At 38.9% G+C, this 12,668-nt stretch overlaps 2 protein-coding genes and 1 pseudogene across 4 annotated transcripts in view; 1 reads left to right on the top strand and 2 right to left on the bottom strand.

Moving 5' to 3' along the window:
- Window positions 1–2,900, bottom strand: part of LOC129717680 (transmembrane protein 120 homolog) — a 245,917-nt gene extending 243,017 nt beyond the window's left edge. For 2 of the 3 annotated variants that reach the window (XM_055667779.1, XM_055667770.1), the window contains exons 1-2: window positions 2,700–2,900; window positions 2,529–2,647 (exon numbers count right to left, since the gene is read on the bottom strand). In XM_055667779.1, coding sequence (XP_055523754.1) covers window positions 2,529–2,647; window positions 2,700–2,768 — 188 coding nt within the window. In that variant the 5' untranslated portion in view covers window positions 2,769–2,900. Of the gene's footprint in view, window positions 1–2,528; window positions 2,648–2,699 lie in introns of those variants that run through there. The other variant, XM_055667786.1, reaches the window with a different exon arrangement.
- A 5,823-nt stretch (window positions 2,901–8,723) lies between these two features.
- Window positions 8,724–10,963, top strand: LOC129716986 (uncharacterized; annotated as a pseudogene).
- A 131-nt stretch (window positions 10,964–11,094) lies between these two features.
- LOC129716985 (uncharacterized) lies at window positions 11,095–12,467 on the bottom strand. The gene is made up of 2 exons (XM_055666831.1): window positions 12,352–12,467; window positions 11,095–12,283 (listed from the first exon to the last, which is right to left on the bottom strand). The coding sequence occupies exons 1-2, from the start codon at window positions 12,357–12,359 to the stop codon at window positions 11,095–11,097; spliced, it is 1,197 nt and encodes a 398-aa protein (XP_055522806.1). The 5' UTR covers window positions 12,360–12,467.
- Between the last annotated feature and the right edge of the window lie 201 nt (window positions 12,468–12,668).

The raw sequence follows: 12,668 nt of genomic DNA, 5'->3' as shown, positions 1-12,668 counted from the left end.
AGACAACATTTTGAATCGTAAGATGGCAACTTCCGGTGTCTGGAAAACAGCCGAAAATGATCAAATACCACTCAATATGAGCGTTTTTTTATTCAGATTGACGCACAGAGGCCAGAAATTGTTCCCAAATGCCATTTTGAAATCCAAGATGGCGACTTCCGGTTTCCGAAAAACAGCGGCAACTACCACCCAATATGGGTACAGTCGATATAAGGCAACCGCGATATAACGTAACTTTTACCTCGATATAACGTAACTTTTGCAATTTCCCAAAATTGAAGTACAACAATTATTCTTGGGGTGTATAATGTTCCGAATAAATGTTTTAAGTAAGTTTTGAAACCAATAAGTGCCGTAAAATGGGGTAAAATTGACATTTATTTTTTCAATGTATTGTGACTGGTTATTTTGGTCTACGAAAAATGTCTTAAAGGGACATAAGACAGATTTATATATACTTTTGAGTGAAGGGAAATAAGTTTTTGCGCACTTTTAAGTGACCATAAAAAATTTTGTATCAATAAAATATAATTTTTTTCGTGTAACTCGATATAACGTAACGAAAATAAAAATAAAGTTGCCTTATATCAAGGTATGACTGTATTTCCGGGATTATTATGATGCACTGAAGCCACAAATCGACCTATCGACCTCAGACAACATTTTGAATTGTAAGATGGCGACTTCCGGTGGCTGGAGAACAGTCCAAAGTGACCAAATACCACCTAATATGAGTATCACCGGATCCATAATGATGCAAGGAGCTATAAATTGACCTTAGACAACAGTTTGAATTAAAATATGGCAACTTCTGGGAAACAGCCGAAAATAACCGAATACTACTACATATGGATATGTCCGTAATCGAAATAATGTATAGAAGCCAAGCATTGACCCTGGACACCATATTAAATTAGAAGATGACCACTTTCAGTTTCTGGAAAACAACGATAATAACTGAAATGCACCCAATATATATCCGGAATAGAGGTCATGTACAAAAGCCAAAAGTCGAGGATGTTGTCATTCCGATAAAACCAATCATTTTTAAACGATATAATCGAATCGCAAGGAATCAATGAATTTGAAATGTTTAAAATTATTAAATTAAACACTAAAATAGGAGGGACGAAGTTAGCCGGGTCAGCTAGTTTTAATTAATTTTTAAAATTTCTATTGTACAATCTACATACAATCGAGTCTGTCAAAGGCCGCTAGTGTATTATATGAGATAATAAACGTTTTTTTACTACAGAAATACAGAGGCCATCCACGTGGACAACTTTGGGGGGGGGGGGGGGGGGGAAGGTTGTAATGTCCACGGTCCATACAAATTTTTTAGAATTTATATGAGCAGTTGTCCACGGGGGGGAAACGTGTGGATGGCCCCAAAGTGGTTCGGACAAGTTGAGGCTATGTAATTTTATTTTCAAGTTGAGTAATTTCGTCACTTTTCGATTTTTTGATATTTTGTGACATGAGGTCTTGTCATTGTTGAATGTTAAAGAATTGGCGGTACATTTTTCTTTTTAAATTGTTTAAAATAAATGTACTATAGTACGTTTCTTTTTAACTTATTTAAAATAAATAGATGTATTGAAAGGGCTATATATAGCGCAGATAGAGCAGTAAGAACTATGAAGGCAGGTTTTGAGCCGAAGTTTTAGTTGTACAGATTCGAACGTGCGAACGAAACAAAAATCCTGCATTTGGAGGAAACGTTTCTATTAAGGTTTTTGGAAAGTAGTTTTTTCGGAGATGTGGTACATTCGCAAAATATTTCGAAACAGGTTGCGGGGAATTGTTATACAATCTTGCAATGCAAATACATATGCAGCTAACTCGAGCAATCACGTGTTTAAACACTGCTGAATACAAGTTAATGCCAAGATACGGGCTTATCGAAACATTCCATTATCTAATCAGAATACACTAAAGTCGCTTTTTACGCGGGGGATACGTGCCGCGTAAAAAAAACCTCGTAAATTCCGGAATCCGCTTAAAAAAAACCGCGTAAATTCCGGAATCCGCGTAAAAAAAAACGCGTAAAAAGCTACCTTAGTGTATACATTTAGGTACACATTAAGGCTGATACAAATTTCGAACTCTTTTTATGTCCAAGGTTATCAAAGTTAGCAAAGGGGGTGGCAAAATATAAATAACACCGAGACGAAAAAAAAGAAATATCTTTGATCAAAGTTTGTGTGCAAGTTATGACGTTTGTAACTTGCACTCAAATAAATGTTGAAAAATAACACTTTATTATTATTAGTATTTATTTCGCTTGCTTTCGACGACACTTTCGCTGTCACCTGACTTGTTTGTTGCTAAATTAAGCATTTATGCTGTCGGAAAACCAATGAAATGAACAAAACGGATTGAGCTTTTTCTCTCCTCCTTCCAATATTCAAGGTTTTTGACGGGGTGGGGGGGGGGGTGGTGACATATAATGAAAATAAAATTGGTAACGGCCTAATGATGATTTTTCATATATGTACTAAAACATCAAAAAACCTAAGTCTACTCACTGTTTCATGGTTCTTAACATTTGCTGCATCCGGTAGCGTTGATGTTTAATTTGCATGGTACATTGCTCTTGGAGTAATTCTAAATTTTCCAATGCATCTAAATAGTTAGTATTGGTTATCTGTAACACAAATAAATAGAGTACATTTCTTGGTCTTTACGATTCAAGTTACTTCAAGTTTTTTGTATTCATTGGATAAATCCATCCACTCAATTAGAAACTCATCAAATTTAAATTCCATTTTAGATTACAACAGATTATAAATCAAAACCGAAGGTAAAATGCATATGTAAATTCCATAAATTTACATTAAATTTTTTTAATAAATTCGGGTCTACGAAAGTACCGATTCTAGTTGATGATGAGAATCGAAAAAATCGATAAATACCAGACATCGATAATATCGTTTTTTTTACGGCTTTAACAATAATTATCGATATATTATAAAGGTACACGGTTATAGGATTCTAACTATGTTTAGGTTAAAACTACTCAAAATGCCCTTAAACATAAGATCACAGATAAACGACATCCAAGCTAATTCTGCTTCATGTGTAAAAAGACGCAACGGTTTTTTAGCATGTCGCAATACACAGTATGGTGGCGCTAAGAACACTTAGTGGTCAATGGTTCGATAAAATCGATAGTTTACCAGCTCTAACCGATATTATTGCAATAAAAAGGGTTTCCGGTTTTTAATGTAGAAATTTTGAGCAGTCGTAATTTGTACATAAACGACAATTGGGTTGTTTAGCTATATCAGTTTTCTATATCATCTGAAAGATCTGCATTTTCTGAGTAAAACGTGATTTAAAAAAAAATTCTTTCTTTGTCCTTCACTTTTCAAATCAAGATTTAAAACTGCTCGAAATCGCTACAATGACAGTTCGCCCATATACCAACTGTCATTGTAGCGATTTGGAGCGAATTTAAATTCTTCATTTAAAAATCGAAGGATACTGATATACTTACTTTACTTTACTTTTTTTGCTAACGGACCGTTCACCGGTCTAGGGCCGAACGAATTAGAGATGACCAGCTTCTTCTGTCTTGGGCAGCCGTTCTCCAGTCTCCCCGTACACCAGCAGATCGTGCATCTTCTTCCACCGCGCACATCCACCGCGTGCGAGGCCTACCACGGAGTCGACGGCCTCTTCCTGGTTCTCTACTGAAGATAGTTTTGGCGGCTCTCTCGTCAGGCATCCTGGCTACGTGTCCAGCCCACTGAAGCCTGCCCCGCTGTATTACTTTCACTATATCAGCATGTTTGTATACCTGGTACAACTCGTGATTCATGCGTCTGCGCCACACTCCACCTTCCAATTTACCGCCAAGTATCGATCGCAGAACTTTACGCTCAAAAACTCCGAGCACTCGTCGATCAGCTTCCTTCAGCGTCCATGCTTCATGTCCGTAAAGGGCCACCGGGAGTATCAGCGTTCTATACAGCGCTAGTTTTGTGCGAGTTTGCAAACTACGGGACCATAGCTGGTTACGCAGTCCGTAGAAAGCCCTGTTCGCAGCTGCAACTCGTCGTTTCACTTCACGGCTCATATCGTTGTCACATGTCACAAGCGTACCAAGATAAACGAATTCGTCAACCACTTCATATCGTTCCCCATCTATATCAACCTCAGCACCAACACCACGGGGACTCCCACGCTCTCTGCCAGCTACCATGTACTTCGTTTTAGCAGAGTTAATGACAAGTCCCAATCTCGCTGCTTCTCTCACAAAAGGTACGAAGCCTCCTCCACGGCCTTACGGTTGATACCGATGATATCGACGTCGTCCGTAAAACCAAGAAGCATGTGAGATTTCGTGATGATCGTACCGTTTCTTCCGACGTTTGCTCTTCGTACTGCACCCTCAAGAGCGATGTTAAACAGAATCGCACATCAGAAGTCTGCCATTTTCAGATTTTCAGAAAAGTTTCGTGGCTGTGTTATTTAAAGTGTTCTACGAGCCATTTGGACAAAAAAACTCTAAAAGCGGTATCGTGCTTTCAAATTTACCACCACAGTAGATTAATTTACATGAAGTCTTTAATAAAAAGTTTATATTCGCCATGATATAAAACGTATCTAGTTTTAGTAGAATGTGCATGAAACATCAGTATAATGGTCTGAACAATCCGAAATACCTGTATAAAATTAGTCATCGGTTGCAATAGCAGCTATAGGAATAGTTACATTCATATTTATCTATATTATTATAACCGGGAAAAAGCTTACGTTGCATTTTGCGGAACACTTGTAAATTTGTGACGAATCATCAGCTTTGTAAATGCCGACTCATGCAGCAACTTTTGATGGACGCTTTGTAGATTTTTGCTGAGCTATCTTCTTTATTTGACGTTTCAGCCACAATGAAAAAATACCGAACGCTCGTCAAGCAAATGCACAAATTACTGATTTACAGATTACTGATGGCTCAGCTGTTGAAAACTCAGTAAAAAGTTTGCTGAGTTCGGTAAAAGTAACTAAGTGTGTATCGTCTATTTGTATAATTTTACATGAAGCGGGCTTGTCATGGAAAACCATAGAACGTAGGGCGATACAGATTCGAGACGACGAAATAATTCGTTTTGTTAGAGAATTATTGGCAATACCATGAGATATTTTTAACCTCACCTTTCTCGATGAAATTTCCGTCGATAGCCGAGATGTTTTGAGAAAGAAAGGTAATGGAGTCATCGGAAAAAAGGTTATTTTCCGTGGTGAATTTTGTCGACAGCCTCGAGTTTCATTCCTTTGCTTCCTTGGGTTGAACGGTATTATTGAAAGTTTCTGGACCGATGGAACGTTTGACAGGGCGAAATTCTTTGACTGCTGCAAAAAATTTGCTCTCAATAATCCAGTGTGGATACTGGATGGAGCCAGAATAAATTGCGACCCTAACATAATTCGTTATCTCCGATCCCTCGGAATCATCCCCATTTTCCTCCCCCCCTATTGTCCCTTCTTTAATCCAATTGAAATTATTTTTGGGTTGGTGAAGAAGTTTTTATCAAGGATTCATAGAGAATCCGCTTCTATCCTGAGTGAAGTAGTCACAGCAATCAACCATTTTAGACATTTCCCGGCAAAAGGGATCTTCGGACATTGTGGTTACTTTGCGGGGGGAACTTTTCTTCCGGAAAAAGGTCTTAGTCAAGACCCAAAAACTTTGGACTTCGATACTGTTCCGGCATAATGTACAAATTTGATTATACAAATTACTCATTATTGTATAAAGTTTGCTCTCTTTCACATTTGAGAACAAATACATTGTAAACACTACAAATAAATATCTTTAAACATAACTTTTTATTGTATTTTCATTCGCCAAGTATCGATCGCAGAACTTTACGCTCAAAAACTCCGAGAACTCGTCGATCAGCTTCCTTCAGCGTCCATGCTTCATGTCCGTAAAGGGCCACCGGGAGTATCAGCGTTCTATACAGCGCTAGTTTTGTGCGAGTTTGCAAACTACGGGACCATAGCTGGTTACGCAGTCCGTAGAAAGCCCTGTTCGCAGCTGCAACTCGTCGTTTCACTTCACGGCTCATATCGTTGTCACATGTCACAAGCGTACCAAGATAAACGAATTCGTCAACCACTTCATATCGTTCCCCATCTATATCAACCTCAGCACCAACACCACGGGGACTCCCACGCTCTCTGCCAGCTACCATGTACTTCGTTTTAGCAGAGTTAATGACAAGTCCCAATCTCGCTGCTTCTCTCTTAAAAGGTACGAAGCCTCCTCCACGGCCTTACGGTTGATACCGATGATATCGACGTCGTCCGTAAAACCAAGAAGCATGTGAGATTTCGTGATGATCGTACCGTTTCTTCCGACGTTTGCTCTTCGTACTGCACCCTCAAAAGCGATGTTAAACAGTAGGTTGGAGAGCGCATCCCCCTGCTTCAGTCCATCCAACGTTACGAACGCGGCTGATGTCTCGCCAGCTATCCGCACGCAAGATTTTGATCCCTCCAGTGTCATACGACTCAGCTTTATTGGTTTCGTAGGGAAGCCGTGTTCCAGCATGATCGACCACAGCTCGTTTCTTTTCACTGAGTCGTATGCCGCCCTGAAGTCCACAAACAGATGGTGAGTCGATAAGTTGTACTCCCGGAACTTATCGAGGATCTGTCGCAGGGTGAAAATTTGATCCGTCGTGGAACGCCCTTGTCGAAAACCAGCCTGGTATTCGCCAACAAAGGATTCCGTTAGCGGTCTCAATCTGAAGAACAGGATACGGGAGAGCACTTTATATGCGGAGTTGAGCAACGTTATCCCTCGATAGTTGCCACAATCCAATCGATGGCCCTTCTTATAGATAGGGCATATGAGGCCTTCCAACCAGTCGTTCGGCATTTGTTCGCCCGCCCAGATTCTAAGTATTGTCTGGTGGATCAGCCGCTCGCTTCCCGCATTTAGAAGTTCGGCCGGGATACCGTCCTTCCCAGCGGCCTTGTCGTTTTTCAGCTCACTAATCGCCTTTTTCACCTCCTCCTGTGTCGGTGGCTCCAAAGCTTGTTCGTCACTCATAATCGTCATCCTGTTCCTGCTCTGCTCATCCGGCTCCTCACCTTTCAATAGCGCCTGTAAATGCTTCTTCCACCTGGCTGCAACCGTCGGTTTATCAGTAATCAGGTTGCCGTCCTTGTCATTACACATGACCGGCACAGGGAAATTCCTGTTTTAGTGTTGACATGAAAAAAAATACACAAACCTCACAAAAACAGTGTTATATCGTTGCAAAAGCAGCGACTCTATAATCTGTGAGAATTTTCATGCGTCTGGCAGCTTTGACAATAATCCAGCGCTGCCATCACTAAAGTAGTTAAAGTCGCAAGTTGCAGAAAGATGTCGTAGCATTCCAAACGAGTAAGATTTTGAAATCTTACACACTTACAGTTTTTTGTTCTAGCTTGGATATCGTAATCTGTGGCTTGGATATCTGTTATCTGTGGTTCAACTAAAGAACCAAAAACGAGACAAATCTCTTTATTTTAAGTATCGACATCTAGCGGTGGAGAGAACGCATTTTACACTCAAAATTTTATCATACTCATTCGCGTTGACGGTGTTGCTGATATTTGTTTGGTTTTTTCATGCGAAAAAGAAGGTAAGAAATATTTTTGCTTTTGTCATCACGCACATTTTGACAATTACATATGAGTGTTCACGTAGGTGCGAACAGCCTTCAAAATCTCTTTCAACGCGAATAACCCGAATACTATTCATACCTGCACGTGGTTCAGAATTATTCCGGTCTCTCTTGTCCTCATACAAGATTGAAAACAAAAAAAAACTGCGCGACCTCTCGTCGCTTTTTGCCTTTCTCCTAGAAAGGTATAGCAATCACTTGCAAAACCGAAAGTATAAAAGTGCTCCAAAGGGCCGAATGGCATATATCACTCGACTCAGCTCGACGAGCTGAGCATTTTCTGTATGTGTGTGTATGTATGTGTGTGTGTGTATGTGCAGATTTTTATTTTCACTCACTTTTCTCAGAGATGACTGGACTGATTTCATGAAATTAATTGCAAATAAAAGGTCTTGTTGTCCCATAAGACCCTATACAATTTTATTGTAATCGGATATTTAGTTTAGAGGTTATGTTTCAAAATGAAAAAATCATGAAACATCATATCATATCTCTAAAACTACACAACCGATTTGAACAAAATTGGTTTCGAATGAACGGGCTTCCTGGACAACCGTCAACTTTTGAATTTTATACAAATTGAAATAGTGGTTCAAAAGTTATGAGAAGAAACGTGTTCTGAAGACTGTTTAATCTCACTCATGTTTCACATAGATGGCTGGACCGATTTTCATAAAAGGTCTAGTTACCCCATAAGACTATATTGATTTGTTTTGCAATCGGACTATTACTTTGCCTGTTATGTTTAAAAATGAGAAATCCAGATATGAAAAGGAACATATTCCGAAGACTACTTGAACTCACTCACTTTTCTCAGAGATGGCTGACCCGATTTCCACAAAATTAGTGTCAATTGATAAGTCTAGCTGCCTCATAATACCCTATTGAATATTACTGTAATCGAACTGTAACTTCGTCTGTAATGTACCGAAATGTGAAAATCACGAAACTTCATTATCTCAGAAACTACACAACCGATTTGATCAATATTATTGTCTTCGCAGCACTAAATCATAATCGCAGCTTTGACTAGAGATGCGACGTTTCACTGGCGAACTAGCTGTCAGTGAAGGTCAATGGCGAGAACAAAAAAAAAAAAAAAAACAAACAAACAAACCACTAATTTGAATTTCCGCTTGAGCATTTTTATTAATTTATTTCTTGTAACTGTGACCATCATTTTATCGAATTTTTTGCAATTCACAGCGATGGATAATATTATCTTCTATTATCTTCTGCAACGTTCGTCGAAAACATGCTTCTTCAAACACGGTATACTATGCATTATATGGGTATTATTTTCTCGGAATGTCCCGGAAGGAGTTGACAAGGGTGTATAGAAAAGCTCATTCAACCATTTGCGAATGGATTTCGAAATATGAAAAGAACGGATTCTTCTCGCGGAAGCAGCGTGCTCAAGTGTATAAAAAGTTTGGAACTGAAATGCGACAGTGGATCGTTGAATTGTACCGGACGGACCCCGTACTTTTCCTCGACGAAGCCCAGCAAAAATTTCAGCTTCATTCCCATCAGACGATCAGTGTACACACTTATTTCCGCCTTGATTGTTCGGTAATTTATATTACGGTCGCGTTCAGTAAACTTGAAATTTTACTGATCATTCTGTAATTTCCTGAAAAATTACTGATGTCGGTTAACTTTTTTGCCGAAATACTGTTCAATTAAAACTCACTTGACGAGCTCAGCAAAAAACATTACTGACCTCTTCAGTAAACTTGAATATATTTTTTGCACTTTTTTATAGTTCAGTAAATATTTAACGATCTATCAGCACTTATCCAGATGTTGCTGAGTAATCTCTAATTGTTTTACTGAACTTCTGTTTTTTCTACTATACTGTTCGGTAATTTTTCTGCATCTGTCATAACAGAATCGCACATCAGAAGTCTGCCATTTTCAGATTTTCAGAAAAGTTTCGTGGCTGTGTTATTTAAAGTGTTCTACGAGCCATTTGGACAAAAAAACTCTAAAAGCGGTATCGTGCTTTCAAATTTACCACCACAGTAGATTAATTTACATGAAGTCTTTAATAAAAAGTTTATATTCGCCATGATATAAAACGTATCTAGTTTTAGTAGAATGTGCATGAAACATCAGTATAATGGTCTGAACAATCCGAAATACCTGTATAAAATTAGTCATCGGTTGCAATAGCAGCTATAGGAATAGTTACATTCATATTTATCTATATTATTATAACCGGGAAAAAGCTTACGTTGCATTTTGCGGAACACTTGTAAATTTGTGACGAATCATCAGCTTTGTAAATGCCGACTCATGCAGCAGCTTTTGATGGACGCTTTGTAGATTTTTGCTGAGCTATCTTCTTTATTTGACGTTTCAGCCACAATGAAAAAATACCGAACGCTCGTCAAGCAAATGCACAAATTACTGATTTACAGATTACTGATGGCTCAGCTGTTGAAAACTCAGTAAAAAGTTTGCTGAGTTCGGTAAAAGAAACTAAGTGTGTATCGTCTATTTGTATAATTTTACATGAAGCGGGCTTGTCATGGAAAACCATAGAACGTAGGGCGATACAGATTCGAGACGACGAAATAATTCGTTTGTTTTTAACCTCACCTTTCTCGATGAAATTTCCGTCGATAGCCGAGATGTTTTGAGAAAGAAAGGTAATGGAGTCATCGGAAAAAAGGTTATTTTCCGTGGTGAATTTTGTCGACAGCCTCGAGTTTCATTCCTTTGCTTCCTTGGGTTGAACGGTATTATTGAAAGTTTATGGACCGATGGAACGTTTGACAGGGCGAAATTCTTTGACTGCTGCAAAAAATTTGCTCTCAATAATCCAGTGTGGATACTGGATGGAGCCAGAATAAATTGCGACCCTAACATAATTCGTTATCTCCGATCCCTCGGAATCATCCCCATTTTCCTCCCCCCCTATTGTCCCTTCTTTAATCCAATTGAAATTATTTTTGGGTTGGTGAAGAAGTTTTTATCAAGGATTCATAGAGAATCCGCTTCTATCCTGAGTGAAGTAGTCACAGCAATCAACCATTTTAGACATTTCCCGGCAAAAGGGATCTTCGGACATTGTGGTTACTTTGCGGGGGGAACTTTTCTTCCGGAAAAAGGTCTTAGTCAAGACCCAAAAACTTTGGACTTCGATACTGTTCCGGCATAATGTACAAATTTGATTATACAAATTACTCATTATTGTATAAAGTTTGCTCTCTTTCACATTTGAGAACAAATACATTGTAAACACTACAAATAAATATCTTTAAACATAACTTTTTATTGTATTTTTATTTCTTTCGTATTATTCAAACACCAAGATATCAACTGTTTAAAAAAACTAATCGTTAAAATATAACTAATGCACACCTCAAGTTATTTGTAAAAAGAGAAGAAATAGAAATTTCTACGCATGGTCGATGTCTTGGCAATCGATCACCCTAGACGACAGACTCCGGCCTAATGGCGACTCTTCAGGTTGTACAGCAGACTCCATAGCACCGAGTAGTCCTGATTCAGCAGCTCCTTTCAGTTTCATCGCATTTAGTCTGTTGGAGACTCCTTGTAGAATGTTTAAAGCAAGTGAAACATCCTTCTCTAGTTCCACCACTTCTCTCGTCCAACCCCCGTTGACAACATTAGCCACAACCATCCCACGATGCACAGCCTGTAATCTTGCTGGTTCAGACACAGCCACCCACCGGAAATATTTTGCCAGCTCCAATGGCGGTGAACTGCACTGTTTCAGCTGCTCTTTCTCGTGTGCTGGTGCCGAATTGATGAAGTTCGCCCAGAGCAACCATGAGCTGTAGTGGCCCTCAATGTCTGAATGATTGGAACGCAATTCTTCTGCTAATGCTGCATCGTCACGTGTTGACTGCGCTCCGGATCTATCAGGATTTTGAGGAGAAATCAGTGTTCGTTGCAACTTTTGGTACTGCAAATTTGACTCAACATTTAGTGAGTACACGTAGATAAAAACATTTATATTTCGACCTCGCCACGATCGAAGCAATCTGGGTGTGATGCTTGCCACCGAGTAGAGCTTTTTCTTGGTTTGATCCTGCAGCATTAAGAACTGATCGATGTCTTCAAATTCAGATTGTTGCTCTTCACTCCAGGCAGGTGTTTCATCGATAAAGATTACCTTCCTATTGATCTGATGTTTTGCAGTGTTCCAGATGCAGCGAAGAACACTTTCCACCGAATTTCCTGCGACATCTTCTGAAGTGATCTGTTTCGGACGTAATTGACTTCGAAAGAATTTCCGACAAAAATCCGCTTTAAACCAAAACACACTTTCGGTCAAATTAGCAGCGAAAGACTCGTCGTCAGGAGTATTGTTAAGAGCTGATGCGTCCGGGATCATTTCGTTCATACCGAGGTCCATATCAATTTGGTTTTGGTTTAGATCGAATCGGCTACTTTCAAGCTCCAAAGGATCAGCCAAACGGCTACACAGAGGATCAGAAACATTGCTGAATGCCTTGAATGATCCCAGGCACGCTTCCGCATATTCGGTTTGTTTATTTTCAGATCCTTCAGGTCCCGCGGAATCATTACTATCGTTCAAAAATTCTACGTTTAAATAGGTGCTGAAATTTATTTTAAAGCGTATTACTTCTATCCGTGGTGTTTACACAGTTTAAAGTTTAATACTTACCTACTCATTGTGTAGTTATAGCACCAGAGAAATGCTCAACAGCAAGATAGTTGCGAGAATTTTCAAAAATAATTCCTTTTGAAACAGTAAACAATTTTTTTGTCGATGGAGCCGTGGCGATCGGAAACAACAACAACAGCACGAAAAGGCTACACGATCAATGAGAACACCTCAATTTGTCTACTTTTATAAAACTTTTATTTGTTAATTTGCTCGTTTCTTAAGTTGTAATCTAAATATATATATATTTAAATGTATTGGTATACACGTATAAAATATATATTTATTATAAACAATGTGAAACACACGAACATGAC

This window comes from Wyeomyia smithii, chromosome 1 (assembly GCF_029784165.1).
Source record: "Wyeomyia smithii strain HCP4-BCI-WySm-NY-G18 chromosome 1, ASM2978416v1, whole genome shotgun sequence".
NCBI lineage: Eukaryota > Metazoa > Arthropoda > Insecta > Diptera > Culicidae > Wyeomyia > Wyeomyia smithii.
The sequence above is the reverse complement of the archived record's forward strand: the minus strand, read 5'-3'. Positions and strand labels throughout refer to the sequence as shown.